The 24070-nt window shown below is 38.0% G+C and overlaps 1 protein-coding gene across 1 annotated transcript in view; it reads left to right on the plus strand.

Annotated features, from left to right (window-relative positions):
- LOC113231792 overlaps positions 1–24070 on the plus strand; it is a 406442-nt gene that overhangs the window by 26349 nt on the left and 356023 nt on the right. The window contains exons 2-3 of the mRNA XM_026466324.1: positions 9326–9337; positions 9445–9493. Coding sequence (XP_026322109.1) covers positions 9448–9493 — 46 coding nt within the window. The 5' untranslated portion in view covers positions 9326–9337; positions 9445–9447. The remainder of the gene's footprint in view (positions 1–9325; positions 9338–9444; positions 9494–24070) is intronic.

Raw genomic sequence — 24070 nt, forward strand, 5'->3', positions numbered from 1 at the left:
GTTTCCGATCGGCCAGTTGTGAATCGCAATTATGCACCTCGACACGGAAGAGACGCAGTTTCCGATCGGGAGAGGCAATCTAAATCAAGCTGCTGGAGTTTGGACTAGGAAAAAACCTGTGTTGCTAATCTCCAGACTCTCCATTACCTAAATCTACACAGATGTACTACAACTTTTATACAATAATAACTTTTTTAAACAAAAGAGTAGGTTACTGTTGAGATTGCTGAAATACGTAGTTGCTTTCGATTCTGGTCTGCGTCTCCAGTTGGTGGTACCGTAGTTTTGTACTCCAGCCAAAGGTCGATCGGAGTAAAGAGAAAACTTGTTCAAATTGAGATTAATGAATGGTTAGGACCTCCGGTTTCATTGTGGTGTTTTCCCACGAACTTTGTCCCCTAATCATCATGCTTCGTAAACCGTGATACTTAAGAGTCTATACTACCTCAGCTCGAATTCTAATTTTTCCCGTACTGAATTGGTTGGCAGGGACGCTGGCTTCACTTTAGAATTTTTTCTTTTACAAACGAAATTAAAACCATTTGAAAAATGCATATTTTATTTATTAATTTATTTATTCTTAGGAAGGTTTACAGCATTCTTTAATATTAATTTATAAACTAAATGTAAACTTATAAGCCTATTAAAAACCTCCACATATGAAAATCTAAATACAAAACATATGTTAACACTAATTGCTAATCCTACATACGCATACGCATATACACTTTAGTTAATTTAGTTTAAGTCCAATAATAATATTAACGACATAAATATATACATATCCAACTATACTATTTAATACATACATATATTCAACATAATAAGATTTATATACCTACTTATAATTTGAGCATACCCACCCACCATATTTAAAATATTTACCAGTTATTGCCTTTTAAAATAATTCAAACCCACAGTTCTCTTTATAGATGCAGTGCTAGACGCAAATAAATCAAAGTCATTATCGGTGCTATACTTGTTAAAGGTTTTACAGCTACGTACCATGAATGTATTTTGCCTGTAATTTGTGCGGTTCATTCGGTAAAGGAAGCAGAGGGCGCTGCCGCAAAGCCAGTGCGTTAGCACGAAGACCAATCATGGACACCAATTCCGGACAGTCAATTTTACCATTTGCCAGTTTAGATAAGAGACAGATGTCATTTATTTCCCGACGCATTAACAGTGGCAAGAAGTGGTATCGCTTACATCGATGCTCACAACTCAGCGACTTTTGTTTGACTTTTGTTTTTTGTTTGTTGTTTGTTGTTTGTTTGTGTTCTATTTAGTTCAGTTGATATTTAAAAAATCATTGGTATGTGTAAAGTACCTATTGAATACTTGGCTTTCTTGTAAATTTCAATTTCAATTGCATATCACATTACAAATTTAAGATGGAATATTCATTGATGGTATATAAGTGACGCCCTGCAAGGGCACAGCAACATCTGAGGGCTAAATTCATAAATAACACTATTTAATTATATTAAATTATTACATTAAAATATAATATCATAACATTACATTATTATATCACATTACTACATTGCATTATTCTTAATTAGCAGTGGAAAACATACTTTATACAATACATTAATTTCAATAATTATTAATAAGAGATGTCGAAGTATTTTTATTTGTATTGTTATTTGTCATCATACGTATCGTCAAAAAAATCATGTAAGTCATAATAACATTTATTAACAAGAAATGCCTTTAGTTCTTTAGTAAATTGTGTAAGTCTTTCCAGGTTTTTGATATAATTTGGTATGTGGTTATAGGCCAGACGTAACTAATTACATTTTGGAAGAAGGTACTCTAAGCTTGTTTAAGTTTCTTTTATTTCGTTTATCGTTCGTTAGACGTGAATAAAACTGTGGGTGCTTCCCGTGCTTCCTAACAAATTTACTTGACTCGACTCTCTACATCTACTACTCTCTCTACATCCGTAGAGAGAAGTAACGGCCAGTATTTTACACTTAACAAAATGAGGTCTACAAGATTCCATTTGGTCTATATTCGTTATTATCCTTATACACTTTTTCTACAGTATGAACACCTTGTCCACATCACAGGAATTTCCCCACAAAATAACACCATACGACAGCACTGAATGCGCGTGTGCATAATAAGCCGCAAGGGCAAGAGCTTTCGAAGCAAGTTTGTGTTTTTTTTTTCTATAGTGAAAATTTTAAGGAATTGTGTTTTCACATCGTATACTAATCAGTGCATATTCTCAATTTTACTCTATATTTATTCCAAAGTGATTGTTTCAACACTTTGAGTGTTATGCTTTTTTTTCTTTTTAAAGTCCCAAGTGAAGGGGCGACCGGGGCGGGGGTGGTAAGCGACACGCCTATCCCTAACAGCTGCAGTGCTACTCAGAGCTTTAAATCGCAAAGGTCTTAGGGTCACTGCCACTGCGAACGTCACCCTGCGACATAAACAAGTCCCATGTGCCTGTAATTTCACCAGCACCCTTACCCACCCAAACCGGGACGCAGTAATGTTAACATTACTGCTTGACGGCAGAAATAGGTAAGGTGTCACGACTTCCTTGGACGAACTCTTTCACAATGAGCTCTAGTGCTGCTAAATCAAACCAAATATGAGGAACCAACCAAACCCATTTGACGTTGTATCGATTCAAACGCGGTAGAAACTTATGAACCCCATAAATAATGTTGTTAGTGTAACCATGGACCTATAACTCAAGGATTACCAATCTCCAGACTACAGAACGTAATTCTTAAAAAGGTCAAAATTCTTCAAGTCTTTCTACGTCTACTACATGTAGATGGCGCTGGCCAATAGCCTGGAAGTGGTTTATATTATATAAAGGCCGTGGTCATGAGATTTAAGAAGTATTTTTTTCTTTCTTGTAATTTTATTTAAACATTGATCATAAGTTAAAATTATTTTCTGAACTTTGACAAAATATGCGTGTCAATAGATGGCATTGTATGTTACAAACTAATTTATTAATTAACGCTTTCTAATATGGATAGATGGCGCGAATGCTAAACAAGATAAAAGAATAAGGAAAGTGCAACGAATAGCTTATTTTGCAACAGAAGTTGTCATCTTCCTGGTTGGTTGTGGAATAGTAAAGCGTATAGTCTGATAACAGTCATTTGTAATATTTGTACCCTTTGTTGTCCAGATTAGATTTGTTTGTTTTTGCTCGATGTGTGTATTAATATCACTCGTAACCAGTAAATAAATAGTTATATTAATGATGTTTGTTTTGTTGTAGTGCTTTTGTTCAAAAAACGTTCGTTTCTTCGTCCTCTTCATCACTCATAGCTCATAATTTTACATAATATTGTCTGATGTTCTATATATAAGTATTTTAATTTTAGTAGTAGGCACTGTCCATAAAAAAGCTGTGCAATTAGCGCCATCTACTTGGTTTGTTTGTTAAGACTAGAAATTAGAGTAGCTTTGGTAATTGCAGGTTTGCAAATGCAAAATGTAAAACAAATTAGTTAGAAAAATAGCTATTTGGTACTCGTCGCGACATTTGGTGTCTTGTATCGCCATTAGCAGTCCTCTGGAGATATTGGTTCATGGTGTAATGAAGCACAGGGTTGTTCGAATTTGACTTACGTAGAGAGGGAAACGCAGCTCAATCTACCTTGACTTTCAAACGCTCTTGTATCATTAAATCATTCATTCTAGCGCTGTTTTCGGCGGAGCTTAAAGATTACACCAATCACCTTTCGGCAAGCTAGGGAATCTACTGAATAGGGTTTGCAGAACCGGGTTACGTGGAATCGGATAACAGTGCAAACCGATCAATTTGGAATTGGTTACTGGAGACGGTCCTTGAACTGTTAATTGGTTTCAACATCCGTAGTCAAGACAAGGACAAGTGAAACTGAAAATCTTTGCAAAACAATAACCTCAGTACAGAGTACTAAAAAAACTGACCTCAAAAGTAGGTGGAATTACGTCTATTTGCTAAGTTTTATTGAAATATCATTAAATTCGCTACCACACGGTATTTGACACTGGATGTAATAAAAATTGGTTCTCACTACTCAAAGAATATTGAGAGAAAAACGCATTGAATTGGAGAAATAGCAAAATCAACCATTAAAATAATTGCTCCTTAAGTAAAATTTAGGCGCTATTTATAAAAATGAATCTTCATGCGTGAACAGCCACCCTTATTGGTGGATGATTTTCTTCAAAATGAAATGGGACCACTATGGAAGTCCCCCTTTTCAACAAAAAAGAATCATGAAAAGAAAGAGAAATAATTTTTTGAAATAGTTTTTCGGCCCTGGTGTAAAGTCCTATTTTTCGAGATACGACAAGATCGCTTTCCGGCGTCGATATAACCTGTAGATTACATTGCTGAATCTTCGTTTCGATCTACCCAGAACACTCAGACTAGAACCAATTTACAGAATGTTCGTTTCACAAATATATCGTACCGGCAATGCAGGACCTTCCTCTAGCGTCTAATGCTAACCATTGGACCACACCGAGGTCATCAATTTAAGAACACGCTATCCAAAGTTTTTATTTCCCGGAAATTGAAAGATATCTTCTAACTTCCCTTTGTTAAATTGAACTAAAATTGGACGAATAGAAACTAATAGGTATATCAGTAATCTATCACGAAGTGAAATGGAATCAGATTGCGTCTGAAAGTTTCAGAAACTCGTTGAGCAGTTCACATACTCTTGAGTTGTTGAACTATGGCCGACGACTTCTGGCTGAAGTTTATTTATTTATGGACATATTTGGGTTACAAGTCTGGGATCCCTCACTTGGAAAGTTATTAACTAGATTTGAATTTGTGAACTGTTATATACATAGGAAATGAAACTATTTTTGACTGACCAGCCAGCTGTGACCATAGGACCTGTCAAGGCTTCGAAACATTGGTTTATTTGCAAAAACAAATGATATGCAATTTAGATCTTAACAATCTTTTTTATAAAAAAAGGACCTCAAAAGTTCGTGGAACTACATCTACTCGGAAAGAGCGCAAAATCGTATTCATTCCTCTTGTTTGCCACCCTTAGAGGTGGAATATTTTTATTAAATTCAAATGGGACCAATAATGAGGTACCCTCTTTCCAACAAAAAAAGAATCAACAAAATCATACACACAAAAAGTACAGTCGAATTGAGAACATAAAAAAAACCGACTTCAAAAGTACGTGGAATTATATATAATTACCAAGTTTTATTGAAATCGGTTACCGGAAAGTGCGCATACCCGGTTCATCCCCTAGTTCGCCACTTTACGGGACTTGACACAGGAGATAATAAAAATCGGTTCTCACTACTCAAAGTATATTGAAAGCGAAAAACGCCTTAAATTGGAGTATAGCAAAATCAACCATTAAAATAATTGCTCCTTATAATAAAATTATAAAATGAATCTTCATGCTATTTATAAAAATGAATCTTCATGCGTGAACAGCCACCCTTAGAGGTGAATGATTTTCTTTAAAATTAAATGGGTCCACTGTGGAGGTACCCTCTTTCCAACAAAAAGGAATCATGAAATCTATTGACAAATACTGGAGTTATCGCGTAACATACATACAAAAAAAAACATACAATCGAATTGGGAACCTTCTCCTTTCTTTGAAGTCGGTTAAAAAATATTTCATATGTGACAATTGCGAAAAACTAATAACTCGATATGTTATGTATACGTCTTTAGCTTATAAGAGAAAAGTGGTGGTGTAATGGTGTTTTATTTGTTTATTTAGGACTTTTTACAAAATATACATGAAAAAATGCAAAACAATAAACATTGTGGCTCGAGTTGTTGTGTGCGTACATGGAAACATTTAAACGAAACACGTATTTTAAATATAGTGTTACAAATCAAAACCAGAAATCATAAAAACGACTAGAAATCAAGAATAATTTTAATGAAATAAAAATCGGTTACAAAATCTAATGTTCATATTTGAAAAGCACGTGATGTTATATAAATCAACTATAGGTAAATACGCGTCGAGAGCACACCAGCAATAAAGCAAAAAGAGCCGTTAGCTTGGTTTGCAACGCCTTATATACTATTCGTCGCTGACAGTTGGCAGCTATGATGGTAGGTTGGCAGCTCTGGGCAGAGACGTTCCTAACACGGCCTCTCCTGACCAGGCAGCGTCCTCGCAGCCTACTGAGGAGATATGCGCGGGCGTAACTGGCTACATCATCATCATCAGAATCTGAAAGTGCACAAAGCTTTACAGAGGTGAAAGCTACATGACATCACGTAGGCGTTAACAGCATGAGGTTGAAAAGAATAGTGATCTTGCAAAAGTTCTCAAGTATAGTTAAACTCACACAATAAACTAAATAAGCACTAAGTTCCCACAAGGATTTACATGAATTCGAAATTAATCTGTGTCTTAATCCTTATCAATCGAGCAATCTAGCATTCAAATCACTTCCAGGTCACCTCAGTGCCTTGTTAGCCAACTGAGTGTTTTCCCATTCAACGTAGATAATGCTACAGGATTTATGCAGGTCTGTTCTAGGTTACCTCAGCACCTGTTGTTAACTGAGTCTCTTCCCAGTCACCCCAACACCTTAATAAAAGATAAGATGAGCTAAAATCAAAATGCAAGCAAGCTAGAGCAGTACGTTTAACTTGTACTTAATAATTAAAGAATTTTTAGCGGGAGAAATAATTTTCAATCGGCAAATAGCGTTATTACAGTTACCAATACAAACAACTCGCTCTCAAAAAGGTAGCACTTGTATTCGGTATAGGTGACTTAGCAAATGGCTTCACCTTACGCAGGCTCGGTCGTACCTGACCATTCAGATCCCCTTTTAGACAAAACCCAACACGCTTTTTCGTCACAGTTGTTTAAAGCACAAGTGTGATCGACTTCGTCGCACCACGTATCAACATCATGAACATTGGGGTCAAATGTAGACACAATAATGGTTTGATCTCAACGGATTCGCACGCGTCGATATGACGCTCTGTTACGTCTTGAGTGCCGCGCAGCCACAGTTTCGAATGGCAGCGCAGCGCCAGCACGACAGCGTCGGCAGCGACAGCATCACAGCTGCAGCGTCAGCAGCACCGGCTGTGGCAGCATCCGCAGCGGCAGCGCACGTAGCAGCGCCTGCGGCAGTAGCGTCGGCGCCAGCAGCGCTCTGTCCTGGCCCGTCTCAGAGTGACACCTGAAGTAATCAGGAGCAGATGAGGGCACCGCTTCAGGGTCGTTGTCGTAATGATTGCTATCTGTTGAGCAAATAAAACTAATAGGACACCATCAATTAGAAATCTTTGCCTATTCTTTCATTAATCACACTTCTAAGGTCCTCTTTCAATTCAAACACACTGTTTCGATATAAATCCATTTTCAAGCATTCATCCAGATAGCATACTTCATCAGACAGGTATGCCATCCATTCTCAAACTTTTTCGATCGTACTATCATCACCCCACGCGTTAATACACATACGGCAATGTGTCTGCAAGCCAAAAGTCCAATACACATACAGCAATGTGTCTGTAGGACAGACGTCCAATACATATTGTGCAACAACGTGTCTGCAGGACCGAAGTCCAATACACGTACAACAACGTGTCTGCAGGTCCGAAGTTTAATACACGTACAACAGCGTGTCTGCAGGACTGGAGTCCAATACACATACGACCATGAGTAGGCACTCTCGAAAAAGGCTGCACAATTTTCAAAGCACCATTCGCCTTTCCACGGCATCATGTTCTGTGCCGCAGCTTGCATACTTTTCCGGCGGTAGCGCCTACGGCGTCGGAGACTGTGGGAGCGGCGCCTACGGTGGCAGCGCCGGTAGCGGCACCGTCCACGGCAACATTTGTTACCCGCTTGGTTCGCCCTCGCTGGGTGCCTCAGAACCAGAACACTACTCCAAGGAGGTCTACCGTTGCCAGATAGCGTGCTCGGTGTCCGTTAGCTGATCTAAATACCAGAAATGGCCTATACAGCAGCTATTCATATCCCAATGCTGATGTTAGAAATCTAAACCAGAGATCATAAAAACGACTAGAAATCAAGAATAATTTAAATGAAATAAAAGTCGGTTACAAAATGTAATGTTCATATTTGAAAAGCACGGGACGAGAGCACACCAGCAAAAAAGCAAAAAGAGCCGTTAGCTTGGATTGCAGCGCCTTAGGGCGCGTTTATACGACACGAATTTCAATGCGCTCACCCCGCGCGGTCGCCGAGCGGAGTCCGCTCTTCGACCGCGCGGCTGCCGCCGCGGGCTCCGCTTTTCCACTGCGTGGCGGTCGCGCGAAACCTTTCTCGTGTGTCTGGGCGCTTATATAGTATTCATTGCTGACAGTTGGCAGCTCTGACGGTCGGTTGGCAGCTCTGGGCAGAGACGTTCCTAATAGTAGTATATTACGTCAAAATAAATATATGTACGTGTTAAATATATACACCTGTGTCGGTCGATCATTTTTGATAACCCGGGTCGATCATGTGGGTCACGGGTTATCAAAAATTATCTCTTGTCTTGTAAGCTGCTATTGATGCGGTGTCAGAGTGGAGTTTAGTTAGTCGTATGCCATTTAAACAAAAAATGCAAAGTCATTACTTACACCCGTAAACGTTGCCCACGACTAACAAACTATAAATTATTTGACGCCTGTATAGTTAGAGTTTTTGACATTTGTAACTTAGGAGTAACATTAGATGGTAAGTTAGACTTTCATAATCATGTGACAGCAACCTGGAAACAGGCGAATAAGACTTTAGGTTTTATTTTACGGACATCCTATGAGTTCAATGACGTGGCTGTAGCGAAGGTGTTGTATAACGCCTACGTCGCAGCAAACTAGAATATGCAGCTATCCTTCGCAGTTTATTGCAGGCATGGTGGACTCCGACACTTTGTCTCGTAAGCGAAGGATGCTTCTTCTGGCTCAATATATATTCGCGTTCCACCATCATAAGGTGGATATCGACATAATGTCTAAGATTGATCTGTTGGTGCCCACGCGTATGTATACCTTGGGGTGATGAGGGTGCGGTGACCCCGTGCCGCCGGCTGCGGCTCTTACGCAAGCCCGTCACTCGTACGGTACATGCCGCAAACGCGCCTCCCGTTCGCGTTATACGCCTGATCGGGGACATACTCACTCAGTGTGATCACATTGATATAGTAAGGAGAGTTGTAATATATTTATAATTACCTGTTTATGACATGTAAGCTTGTTGGCTATTTAGCTGTAAGTTTACAATGTAAATGAATGAATAAATAATAAATAATAATAGGAACGCGCCCGCCCTTACTGATGTTACTTCTTAAGTTATTGATTGAATTATTTTTACTTCTGTAGGTATTTGGCATAACCACGAGAATACGGTGGCGATGAGCGCGGGTGGCCGGGGCCGATAGTACCGCGGCGCGCGCCCGCGCAGGCCCCCCTCCCCGCTCCACCGCCCCGCGCCAATCGCCACCATGGTGCGCGACAAGAAGCCTATCCACAAGACAGAGTCGCAAAAATGTAAGTAACTACTGCTTCATTCTTCTGTTTTGGAAAATTGTCTTGTTTTTGAGTTGAGAAATGTACCAGTACCTGTATACACATAATTCACTTATATTGTCAATGCAGCAGAAAACTGTTGCCTGGTCTGTTCTCTACACTTTGCACTTACTATACATGAGACTTCAGTTATTGGGTTAGCGAACGTGATTCAACTTTACCTACTTCGTCTTCTTCCTGTCCTTATCCCGCTAGGTGGGATCAGTCTCCCCTATTCGCCGTCAATTTCAGACTCATTACCTACTACATTTGTAAATTTTACAACTGAGCAATATTTTATTGCATTACTATTACATCCACACAAGTTCTGTTGTATAAGAGCCAGCGCACACGGCATTTGTTTTGCGCTGACGACGCGCGTTAACGCGGTTCAAACGAGATTCAGTCGCATCCCGTAAACCTTTGCACGCATTCACAAATTCAGTAGCGCCGCAAACCCAAATCATCTGCGGTTATAAAATATGCCGTATATAACGTTCTATAGGGAGATATAGACGATTGCGGTGGCAAAGCGGTGCAGTGGCGCGAGCGCTCCTCAAACCCCTTTCTTTTCTTCCTAGCTAAGCAGTAGCTTAAAAAATTACGTATTCAAGTGTAAAAATGTTACCTATGGAATAAATTATTATTTGATTGACTTTGACCTTAGAGCAATCCCACACGGGGCGCTACCAATACGTTGCGTTGTCGCAATGCTGTAATTTCATCGTACCGAGTGCCACACAAGCAATGCGATGTCGTAATGTAATTCTGCTTACTTACCAACATCCCTTCGCGTAACCTTCGTATCCTGGGGGTCTAATCAGGTATGAAGCTTCATTCACATCATAGAATTTGTTCGACTATTACTTATTTCACAGTAGTTTTGGACGGATATCGGACGGAGAACGGCAGTAGAGGTCCTTTGCCCCATGCGCACTCGTTCCGTGGCCGCACATGGCTCGTTTTTGTGGGCGCGTTTGAATCGACACAAATCCAATAATCTGCTTTTTGACCGTCGGTTTGCAGAAATACGCCGTGTGTACAGAAGCTTACAATTTCTTCTGAAAAATAATCCAAGTATTTAGCATTTCATCAAAGTAATTTAGACTTAAACAGCACTAATTAGCAGCCTTTGCGGGAACCGTCTAATTATCAGGTTTATTTTCATTTTTGTTAACATCCCTTAACATTGTAATGACGATTTACTGAAAGTGTAAACGACCCTCCAATTAATAAGTTACATAATATTTTGCGAGTTTCTAAATTGAGCTTCTACTTCATTTACATTTTGACCTTTGTTAGACTAGACGGGAAGTCGACTTCCTATAGAAGCGCAGTAGTCTTTCTTATGTTTTTTGTTTCACTTTTACGCACATTCGCGCGCGCAAAATTTTAGTTGAACATTTTCTCCATAAACTCAATTTGGTGTCCTTGGACTTCAAGTGTCTGAAGACATGGATCGGAATTCTATTGTTGGGCTTCGTGACGACGTATTTAGATGTTATACTATATCTTTGAAGAACGGCCGAGTAATTTTGTAAATTGTTATCAGTATCAAGTAATTGTACGTCTCACAGCTGGGCACGTGTCCGAAAGGGATTTGAATCGCGTTGACCTCTTCATTGAGAAGCAACTGTTCCCTCGTTGGGCATTTTTAAATTTTTGTGACAATCGTAAAACAAGAGTACTGTCAACAGCATGTTATAACCGATATTCGAGGATGTTTTGGGAAGTTTCGAGTCACTGTCGCCTATGAACGCCTGCAACACCAGGGGCGTCACGAGCGCGTTGCCAACCCGTTAGGACCCTTCTCAAACCCCTTTTGAAGGACTCTGTATTCCTGTGGGAAAACCCCGACGAGGGGTTCATTCCACAACCTAATTGTAAACGAAACAAGTAAAATTACTTCATTCTTGCATTTTCATCTGTCTCTCATAAGCCGGTTTAATGAATTTCACCCGCTTTACATTCGTTACACATCAAGTATATACAATAAAATACAGTACAAAGATGACTGCCTCTGTGGCCGAACGGTAACCATACAGGTCTGCCACGCTGAGGTCCCGAGTTCGAATACCGGACGGGGAGAAATATTTGTATGGCCTACATTTGTTTCTTTCGTGAGTTTGGATGTAATTAATGGTTGTCTATGTGTGACTCCATGGCATCCGCGATACAGGGTTTCCCCTAGTGCGAGGCTACGAATAATTAAAATAAAAACAAATAAAATTAAATGAATCCGGGATGATGAGGGAGGAACTATCTTCTATATGTGTGTTACTTCTGTGAAGTTTAGGTAAATGTTCTCTACCTAATTCGATACCTGATTCTGGTTGAACCTGGGCTGTTATACTAAAGAAAAGCAAGACCCGATTCATCTTCGTAATATCCACGAAATCCCATCCTGTGCGTACAATCTCATGACTTCGTTCTCAAAATATGTAAATACGCCTTATCTACATCAGGTGCATAACATTTCTCACCTAATACACAATATCGCACGTTATCCTTCGACACTGACATCTTTAGGTTTTCTTATCTATTGGAAATAGATACATTACTCCCTATCTCAATATTATGAGGGCAAACTTACAGCTTATGGAGACCTGAAACGTAAAGTGAGGAAGACATTCTCAAATGAACGTTACATTGCGTACTTTTTTGATAAAATAGAATATCATTTATTTGCTTTAAATAGGGCACGTTATAAAAGTTGGTGGTAAAATGTTAAATCAAAATTTATAAATTTAGAAAGAGCTCAGAGATCACTACTAAAAGTAATGTATTTCAAACCGTTTAGATATCCCACTGACGACCTCTATAAATTTTCTACAGTCCTGACAGTGAGAAAATTATATATACTATTAGTAATTTTGAAATTCCACAGAAGCCTAAGTTATGACCCTTGCGTAATGAAAAAAAGAAGAAGCAATTTTATGATTCCCTACGATAATGTTAAAACAACTTTTGCTAGTAGACAATTTAATAGACGTGCATCTTGCCTGTACACTAAAATTAATAAAAAACTGTTAATTTATCCTTTAAAGACCCACGATTGCAAAAAAGTTGTGTATGACTGGCTACGGACCCTAAATTATAACGAGACTGAATCCATTATGGACATCGTACAATAGATTGTAAACACCACCACGCGCCCACACACACACACACACACACACACATAATCACCCACACACACGCACACATACACACACACACCAACACACACATACTCTTACATATACACACCCATAATTACACACACATTATACACATACAATTCCAAATTTTATTTTATTTTTTGTGTTAAATTTTTATGTTATTTTAATTAATCTAGATTAGCTAAGTTACCTAAGCTTACCTAACTTACCTGGTCACATAATAGTACCCTAACTAGGAAGAGCGGGGTCTCCTAGCACAAGCAATTAGTTTGCTTAAAAGGAGTTCCCCTGCAAACTTGCTGTAAACTAGGTTTAAGAAAACGTAAATAAACACTTTTTATTTATTTTTATTTTATTTTTATAAAATAAGTTTGAAGAACTTAATCCTATTTAGCCTTAAATAAGAGCATGCATATAGTACAATATACATTAAGAAATTGATTGAACCAATACACTATAATACATTACTTAAAGATCAATATATGCATCGATTTGGGATCAATCACCTATATATTAGAAAAAATCGTCAATAGAGAAGAATCCTTGTTTTTTATAGTATCTGGTAATGGGACGATCAAGTCGTGCGCTTTATGGTAAGCTACTTCACCGTCCACCACGCCTTTAAATCACTTAGATGCAAGTGCACAGCCACAGCTTCCATCACTTTGACATTGAAAAGTCCCATGTGCCCGTAATTTCACCAGCACTTTTACCTTTCAAAACCGAAACGCAATAATGCGGACATTACTGCTTGGCGGCAGAAATAGATAAGATGACTGTTCCCTGGACGAACTCTGTCACAAAGGACTCTACTGCGACTATAGTGCAAGAATCATCTTCACGCATCTTAAGTAGACGTATACAAATGTAGAGATTTGCTCAACAATTATGTGAGAACTAAGCTATTTGGCACACCTGACGGTATTGATGTAAATGGGGTGGGAATAACCATGTTACGACGTGCAAACTTCGCCCGCTAAACTACAGGAGACTTTACTTGTTAAGTACATAGTGTAAGTTTACAAATTGCGTTTCCGTTATAAATAAAATGTTTATGTCAGTATTACAGTTAACGTTACATTAACAGTGGATGGTACCTCCTATTAAGCTTATCAAGCCTGTATCAGGAGGCACCGCTCGTCCATAGCTATAAATGCACATTTAACATTTTTAAGTTATACTTGTTTGTGTGTGTGTGTGCGTGTGTGTGTGTATGTGTGTGTGTGTGTGTGTCTGTCTCTCTCTCTGTGTGTGTCTGTGTGTATGTGTGTCTGTGTGTGTGTGTGTCTGTGTGTCTGTGTGTATGTCTGTGCGCGTGCGTGCGTGCGTACGTGAGAGCGTGCGTGCGTGCGTGCGTGAGAGCGTGCGTGCGTGCGTGCGTGCGTGCGTGCGCGCGTGCGTGCGTGCGAGCGTGCGTGCATGCGTGCGTGCGTGCGTGTGTGTGTGTGTTGCCATAGATTAGGAAAGTAGTGTTTTTAAACCAAGTGTTCTAATAGATCTTTGGTGTCCTCATACGATTTCGATTGTAGCCATTTTAGATATAACTTTCTTGCAGTCTCTATAACTTTTGGCGTATATGTCTAATTCCTTATTCATTAAAGTGTACAAATGGGCCGATCGTTTGTTGAATTGTCTGTTTGCAAATGTTGTATTTACTTTAGGTACTTGTACCACAACGTCTTTCCTTCCCCTCTTCGAAATATTTATGTCATATTTTAGAGACCTATGTTGTCTGCGTATAGTTTGAGTGATGTAGAGTTTTTCCTTACAGTGGCAAAATTTGATAGTTGATACAAACTGCTAGTGGAAAATCGTCTTTTTTAAATTACATTATTTTAAGCAATTTGCGTTTTAGCGGTTCTACCCCATTCAGGAATACAATAAATCAATACAGATTGAACCAAATTCACATGTATTTCCTTAAGTATATCCCTAGACGACGAGATTCGCAGACCAGCGTTTGGATCTTAGTGTTTTAAAAATCCAATTCAGTTATCTTACTCTTTTAATGAATGTTCGAGGTGTGGATACCACGATTTCTTAGGATATAAAGTAAAACACCTTTCTGAGCTATAAAGGATAACTTTTGAAACCGCAATGTTTGACCACCATAATGTTCAATTATTTTTGTGAAATTACTCCACTTGTTTATTATAATTATTAATACAAAAAAATCCTTCTAAGCGTTCGATGTCTTTGATTTTTGATTTTCGACATTAAACATTTCGTCGAAGTATTTGCGTTCTCCGAACTTTTCCGGAACCTGTATTCAAAGTTCTGTTTAATGAATTGGCGCCGTTCAACTGCCTCCGCCGTAGTTGTCATTTCCAACTTGTCCTGAACTGTTACCCAAATCCTTTGCCATATTGACGAGTGAAATGTTCCCCATATTGACAGCTCCGAGTTCCCGGAAATAAATGGCTTCATTACCTCTACCAGCACACAACAAGACTTCGAATCGAGTTTGTTTTCCATCAAGGTTTTTGATCGATATGAGAGAACGTTTTTCGGGAAAATCACACAGAAGTTTCTAACTGAAGATGATTGCCATTCGGAATTGGACTTGAGAATATGAAGCTGTAATATACCTCGTGTGTTCCTAGGAAATAAACTTTGACTTTAAAAAATAAAACAAAATAAAACTGGTAGATATTTAATTATTTTTTCAATTTAGAATTTAGAATGTTTGTGTTCCATTTGCACATTTATAAATTCATTTCTATCAGTCACTTCGCTCCATTTTTGCCAAGGCGTTAGGTGGTATATTTTATTTTATTACAAAGAATATATATTTTACAGTAAGACGACCCATAAGGCTATAACGACTTAAGGCGAGTCATCGGAGGAGAAACGGGAAAAACTGTTTTAATAGATCAAATGGTTTAGGTATTTACTATTTAGTAACGGTCTTACAAAAAATTCGGTCTTATAAAATCCTGAAAACAGTATAAAACAAATTATTCAAGAATAAAATATTTTTATATGAACACATATTTCTAAGTACTAGAGAACTTGCAAAATTTTTATTTTCGACTGAAGCCTGAAGTTATTAAATTCACATTTATCCCAAAATTTGAAACGGCGGCGCCGTCAGTTGCCATCGGGAGCTTGTCTGTTCCTTCTTTTTTAATTCATACTAATTTTCAACGTGTGGGTTAAAATGAAATACCTCGCCTTAAGCTTGGATAAAGGAAAATTTAAAACGGCCGGGTTTCTTCGCGGCGAAAGAATGGCCACCCTCCAGTTTTGATCTTAACCCATTTAACTATTTCCTGTGGAGTAAATTGGAGCTCGGGACATGCAAAAAGTCCCATCCAAACTAGGATTTTCTAAAGCGGGCCTTCATCAAAGAAGCGAACCGAGTCCCACTAGAGAACTTTCACGCCACGACTCAAGATAGGCCAAAACGTCCAAGAGTTTATATTAGGAATAGAGGCGGTTATTTTGAGTAGTAATTGCCATTTGAGTGTACCAGAAAAGAATATGCTTTATTGCACACAAAACAAAAACAGTGACAATATTAAACATAGTTAAAAGGTACAATCGGTGACCTTATGGCTAGACAGCAATCTTATCATTATTTAAAATTGTTCAAAATATAACTCAATTCTTTAAATTTTTATGTAATTTTTTCGAAATAGATATAAAAACAAGCTTAGTATTGATTTCTTTATTTTCATCATCACCAGTCCGGAGTCGAACCCACGGCTTCTGTACGAGAAGCGGTAGGTCAAATTATTTGGATACCACGGCTTTTTTATTTTATACCACCTCTAAACTATCTCTATAAAATACCTCTCGGGAAATGTAACCGACAAATCCACAAATAATATAATATTTACGCTTGCAACTTAAATGTCAACATCAATAGAGTTCTTTTTCGTGATTCAAATAGAAACATCAGTGGACGTTATTGGGAAGCAATTTATCTCATCCCAACCGTTGTGACACCATTACGGGGAAAGCGAAATATTTTTGAGGAAAACTATTCTGTCCTCACTTCATTGAATTACATTATTATGATATGGAATATCCTTTTAGGGGACGGGTTAAGTCGTTTACTTGGTTTATTAACATTACCGATTTCCGAATCCATGCAATAAAAATTAAAAAAAAAATGTATAGAGAATTTATGAACACCAAAAAAAATTTTGATGTTGTTCAAATTATTATTATTTTGACGTCTAGTTATCATTAAAATTGACACATATAACTATCGCCGCATTCAAATTACTGACTGACTTATTAAATCCATGTGTGCACGATTATGTAATATTATTGAAAAAGAAACATGGCAATGTTACACTTTCTTTCGGCAAATATGTTTTATTAGATAATAAGTTGAAATATATAGGTAAGGTGCAATAAAAGCTTAAATACTAGAAAGTAAAACTAGGAGTAAATTGTATGAATAAAATTGTGCCCAAGATGCTGGCAGCGCTCCTCCATTGTATGGCTATGCTAATGCGTTATGCTTGGGCTTCCCAGACAGTCAGTTATATTTTTTTTTGATAAAATTTTATACAAATGAAGGACACCGGGGCCTCATGGGCCAAGGGTTTCGAATCCAATTTTGCGTAGTCTATAATTTATTAATTTATTTGTATTTTTTTTATTTATCTACAAGGAAGACCACAGCTTAAAACTAACTTCAATAATAACATTAACAACTGAGAGCCAATTACAGATCCTCATAAATAGAAATAGATTAAGGAACCTGGGTGCGTAATTAAAATTACCTATTACATAAATCATAACATATTAGGTACAACATAAAAAGACTACTGCAGTTGCAAACCTCACTGTATGTCAAAGAGATGCTCACTCAGTGCCATCGAGTATATAACCAGAAATAGAGACGAAATGTCATTTATTTTGTTTGAAAACTATTCTGCCATATTATTATTGTGACAACTGCGCTCCGATTGGTTAGCCCGAGTTCGAAACCATTGACGGGTGTCGTCAATGGGTGTCGTCAACTGTTTCCGATGAAACGTTAACGATAAAATGTGATTCCGTTTGTTTTGTAATAAGATGTTTTGCTGTTTTTCCCACACCACCGAATAGAACGGCACGGCATTGTTAGAGATGTTATCTTTATTACAATAAATACAGAATATTTTTTGGAATATACGGAGACGTACACACAGGTCAGTACTTGGCCTGTCTATATTTCAGTGCAAACGGGAGTTGATATTTATAAGAGCTGTATCGCTAAAGTGTTACCAGGAATATATGGCCCTCATTTCGTCTCTATTTCTGCTTATATACTCGATGCTCAGTGCTCTCCAGCCGAAATCACACTCGTATTAAAAAGATCCAATTCAAAAGAATTATATAGAATGTTAAAATTTTTTCACGTGTCAGCGTCTACACAATCAGTGTTTTAACAAATAAATGAATTATGAATCGTTGATTAAATTAAATTTACACACTATGTTTAATATATTTTCAACATTTTAAACTACATAAAAGTTGCATAAGCATCTGGTTGTTATATTGTAAAATTTAAGCTACACTGTAGCAATTTTGAAACTGATCTATCTCATCCCGTATCTACAACTAGTATGTATGTGATATTGATATATCAAAGCGGGCTAGCAACGAGAGGCACTTCATCACGTTACAGATTTAGCGCTCCCTAGGGATATGCTCTACTATCGCGCGTTGTCATGGCCACTGATTACTAGCTATTTCAACTGAACCTGCTTCAACGGAAAATCCAATTAAAATTCAAATAAACGCCGAGGTATTTTCTATAAATCCGACGATGTCACTTTAGACAATAAGATAGAATCTATATTTCATATATACCATTTTTTGTGATGTACAGATAAAATCTAGTTAAAAACAAAGGGACTGCAGTAGGTATTGGTGTTATTATTGATTCCAAGATGTAAAATCGACAATCGAATATATATAAACAACATAATATTCAATCAAATAATGTTGCAGTAAGTATTTATATTTTCTCAAGCAGCAAGGCTTGGCCGTTCTGCGGGCGAACAACTAGATGGCGCCATATGCATACTGAAGCGAACTTTTATATGTTATTATTAATAAGGTCACATGTTTTCTATTATTCAGTTTTAGCAGTTCATTTTTTATGGAAGAACACTTGGCTACACGTTAAGGTACACATTTTTAATAAAGAATTTGGTCTGAGAAGGACTCAAACTGTAGTCGTACATTAAGTAGATGATTAATTTCCTATTATTAGTTATTACATTCATATTTATTATTCATTTATTGGTGACAACGCAATAAATAGTATAGAATTTGATATGTAATAAAATAAGTATTCTTTCATTGTGTTCGGCTAAATATTAGGCATACAAACATACTCAGGATTTAGTCACATGCACTTCTGCGCGTGCACACATGGGTTTCATAAGTCAGTTAGTAATTTAAATTCGGGACAGTTATTTCGGTCAATAAATCGATTATTATTGCCTAGACTTTACAGTCCCATTCTGCAGTGTCAAACCAATACACTATAAAGTCACTTACAGTTTTTGATTTAACAGCGCTAATAAGATTTCTCTAGGCCTAATCTTAACCTTGACATTACAACTTTCGTGGTATTAGTGTTTTTAATGAAATATTAAAAAGTAAAACACACTGTTTAAAATTTACAAAATATTTTGACCACGGTACGCAGTAATACAGTCTTTTGGTTTGACAATTACGCACGAGAAATGCGTCGAGTGTTGCGGGGCGCCTGAGTTAGCGAAAAGTCTCAAATCGCGTAAATGTCTCTGGAGCGAGGGTTTTCTAACATTCAAAAAAAAATGATGAGATAACCTTAAAGCGTTTGAGCTCTACGTCCGATTCGTATCAGGGGGTCTACTCTCGATCTCCGTCGGATATCCGTCCGAAACATTTACTGTCAAAGTAATATTCGACAAAATTAAAAGACAAGTATCAAGAATGAAGCTTCATCCGCAACACGCGTCTTTTCATTTGGTCAAGTATTGCTTGTTTGGCAGTAATTGTTTCGGACGGATGTCGGACGGAGATCGAGAGTAGACCCCCAGTTCTGAATCCGAGAAATGACGGTCTGAAATGTCACAGGGATCATTTTATCTCTAGGTGTACAAGCGATATTCGTATTTTCTCGGATTTGAATCGGACTTAGTGCACAAGCGACATCCGAAGTGGGTCCGAATTTTCTAGATTTGTATAGTCTCGGATTAGGAACTTATTCACACAAACACCCACACCCACGCAGAAACACACGCACACACACACACACACACACACACACACACACACACACACACACACACACAACAAAAAAATTTAAGAAAAACATTTCTGTAATATTACTATTATGTTACTTTGTTTTACAGTAATTACGTACTAGTTATAGAGGAGCGAGACCTCCTTTTTTTTTACGCGGGGAAATCCATCATGGATTCCTTCCGTCTGGGGATACAGACGGAAGGTTATGTGAGACTCCTACTCACTAAAACCCCGCGGCACCCGTCTCTGCACCATGTGCTGGGTCTTGGGGGCGCCGAAGTATTCTTCCAAAACCCAGCGGTGCCTACCCGTTTCCGGGCTCACCTCGCTAAGAAGGAAGGAGAGGAGCTATTCCTTCCTTCATAGCCCACTGAGAGGCGCTCGCGGGTGCACGCGACGCCATCTCGGGAGCGAGACCTCCTGATACAAGTATTTTCATACTTAAAAGAAGGTCTCAACCTGGTATGCAATTTTGTTAATGTTTGAGACGAAATAAAGTTTTTTTATTTTTGTATTTTTTTTATTTGTCTCACCCTGAAGTTTTCGCGCGGTCGCATAATACAACCACGCCGCGGCCGCGCGGGGTGAGCGCGATGAAATTCGTGTTGAATAAATGCGCCCTGGGGGTTCCACCTGGAACTGCGGTGTTCAAAGATTAACGAGTCGTTTGATAACAATGTGACGTACTTCTTATTGGTTAGCTAGAATTTTGTTGCCTTTATAAAATTGTTTGTAAACGATAAATTCAATAACGGAAATTGAAATAAAATTGTAAAGGTATACAAAATCGACCTGCTTCTAACTTGTAAATATAACAGAGTAATTTGACAACCAATATATGGACGGAAACGTTGTTACGCAACATAGGAGCATACTCGTAGCTTCAAATTGTATTGGAAGGTATGATTGGATTTCTCTTAAATTTTAAACTTCTCTTTGAATTGTAATTTTTAAGTTTATCAACTATATATATATATCAGTCAAATATATATCACTAGTTTGTTATAATTATTATAAGAAAGGTTTTTTTTTGTAATATCAAGTGACGGGACCAACTAGGCTACACGCCCGTCCATAACAATTGCAGTGCCACTCAGAGCTTTAATCGCAAAGATCTGAAGGGCACTGCCACTGCGCCAGTCACCCTGCGATATATGTTGACAAGTCCCCTGTAATTTCACCAGCACCCTTGCCCTTCTAAACCGTTCTGGCGTCGGCATTTTCGCTATGCATACACAATAAGGAAGCGTGCGCGTGCGTACGATCGGAGCGCCTGATCCAAGTGATAAAAATTTTTATTGCTATAGAAAATACGTTATTTTATTGTTTTGTTTGAAAAAGCATTTGTATAACGGTTTTTGTCATAACAAGCACCGTTATACAAAATTTGTTTCAAGGTCACTCGCGCCGCAGAAACGCCGCCGCCGCCGGTTGGTCTATTATCGTCGCTTACGTCTACTTGGTGGCAGAAATAGGTATCTAACTCTTTCACAAGGAGATCTATTACTAATAAATATGCGCTCATTGATTGATCTATTCACGCCTCTTTTCCCATCGGAGTAGGCAGAAAGAACAGCCTTCTACTTGCTACGGCCCTGACATACATATTTCGCCTCATGAAATCAGAAATCTTTTCATCATATACGCTCGTCAGTTAAGGGTAGTTTTGATCTGGCCTTTCTTTACTACATCCCCATTTAAAGCTGATCATGACTGGCAGCTTTAATCCCAAACTAATATAGACCAGTGGATTAATTCTCGTTTGCGACGTTATATTGCGTGCTCGATGTTTACTGGAAAACATCACTAAAAAGCCTATTGACCACGAATTGGTTTTTCTCTGTATCCGTACAGATGGAAGGTTCGATACATTTCGAAATCTCTATTAGTTTGTAAACAAGGAGATGAATCCGGTTTCGCGCATTTCCCGGTAACCGATTTCAATAGAACTTGGCAAATAGATGTAAGTTACACGAATTTTTGGGGTCGGTTTGTTTAGTACTGTGTACTGATTCACGTTTCGTTTTTATCGAAACAATTCTAAACTAGAGGTCACTTTGTTAACCAGTTGTCAAATCTCAAATATAAAATAGGGAAATAATAATTTAAATAAGTTGTTTTCGCCTCGCCCTTGTGATTGTAGTTTTTTTATTATATTGAATGGAACCGATATCATATAATATGTTGAAGCAACGCGACATCTTTAGTAACTACTGCCGCCCATATCATAACTAACGTAATTTGTGGTTGTCTATGTGTGTGTCCATGGCACCCGCGACACGGGTTTCCCTAGTGCGGGGCTATGTTGAGTGTGTGCGTTATTTATAAAAAAAATCGACATTTTTGGCGAAATGGAGATATTACCATATCTGGAATCAGCCATACAAGATCTACAACCCCTTCAACCGGTTTTTGTCTTATTTACTTTCAGTTTTATTGTTAAACAAAATCTGCGTAATTGACATTTTTTAGGTGACAATAAAACTTAGGTCTTTTTTATCTCCCAGCACTATTGTTGTTACTAAACACTGTATAGATCTTATATTTATGTTAACCAGAGATGAAACGGATAATGATTTGGCCGGATACCGGATATACGGCGAGCACTTAGGCCGGATAGCCCGATATCCAGCAGTAGACTCACTGCCGTAAACATGTCGCGACCAGTTTACAGCGCGCATCGCCGTAATTGATTGATTAGTGAATGATTGCACTTTCACATTGACGTTTTGATTTGTTCTGGTCATTTGGTTTTTATAAAAACGATTAATTTATTCGACAATACAAACAAATAAATAACAGAAAAATAATAATAGTGAAAAAATATCGCAAATTCGGCACTATAAAAATATCAATGCTAATTAAATTTTTATTGAATTGATATTCAATTATTTTTTGTGAAATTACTCCACTAGTTTGTTATAATTATTAATACAAAGATCGAACACTCAGAAAAAACACTCAGAAAAAATTCCTTCGATCCGGTCGGATTGCACGGTATGCAAGAAGACGTCGGTTCGAATCCGACCGGATCGAAGGAATTTTTTCTGAGTGTTCGATCTTTGTATTAATAATTATAATATCAATGCTGTTTAAGTAAGAAGGAGAATGGCACTTCGACCATAATTGTGGAACTGGTGAACACTCTCTCAAAAACGAAGCTTTTAAATGCTGCTAAGACTTCCTATCGGACAAAAAAAGTTGATATATTCGCTTCGTCTCTTGGTTTCAATGCGCAAGCCACTAAGATATATATCTCTGAATTCCTTACGGCTAAGAATCGGCGCCTCTTGCACATGGCCAAAGATCTTAAAAGAGAGGGTAAATTTGATTTTTGCTGGACTGCAGGAGGAAACGTCTATCTGAAGAAAAACGAGAATGCCCCTTCCATATTAATAAGAAATGAAGAACAAGTGCTTAATTTACAGAAGTCTCCGTGACTAGACGTGTTTTTTTGCCTTTGTTATTGTTATGTTAGTAAGTCAAATACTTTTTACATTTTAGTACTCACCAACACACATTCACATTCACTCTCTCTCACTCATACACACTCAATTCCCATATTTCTACTTATTAATAGCTCAGAAAACTCTTGCAATTCATTAGCTTTAGCGCTTACTGGAACTTGTCCGAGACAGCCCACGTATTTTCCACAGGCCACCATCAACAGCCCATTCCTTTTTTATAAGCATATCATTCGATAGCGTTAACGATCTTCTTCATAATATTGATGAATTAAAAATTTCGGAGGCTGGAGAATGTGGCGCGGAGGAGGTTTCGTCATTATTGCGAGTCCCTAACAAAAAAATGAAGTTGTTATCTATCAACATACGTAGCATAAATCATAACTTTGACGCCCTTCTAACTTTAATTCTACGTACTAAAATTGAGCCGGAGTTTGTTATTCTTACCGAGTGCTGGCTTTCTTGTTGTCATGGCAATATTCCAGCCTTAAATGGATATTCGTCTCATTCGACATCTGACAACTACAACCAAAACGATGGTGTAGTAGTATTTGTAAAGAGCTCAATCTCTTTTTCTATTACTGAACCCTATTTTCCAGAAACTAACTGTTTGATTATTAAAGTTGCAAATCATACAGCAATAATCTCGATTTATCGCCCCCATTGTTTTAAGCAAAATGTAACCACCT

The sequence above is a fragment of the Hyposmocoma kahamanoa genome, unplaced genomic scaffold, assembly GCF_003589595.1.
Source record: "Hyposmocoma kahamanoa isolate Upper Pololo Valley unplaced genomic scaffold, ASM358959v1 66, whole genome shotgun sequence".
Taxonomy (NCBI): domain Eukaryota; kingdom Metazoa; phylum Arthropoda; class Insecta; order Lepidoptera; family Cosmopterigidae; genus Hyposmocoma; species Hyposmocoma kahamanoa.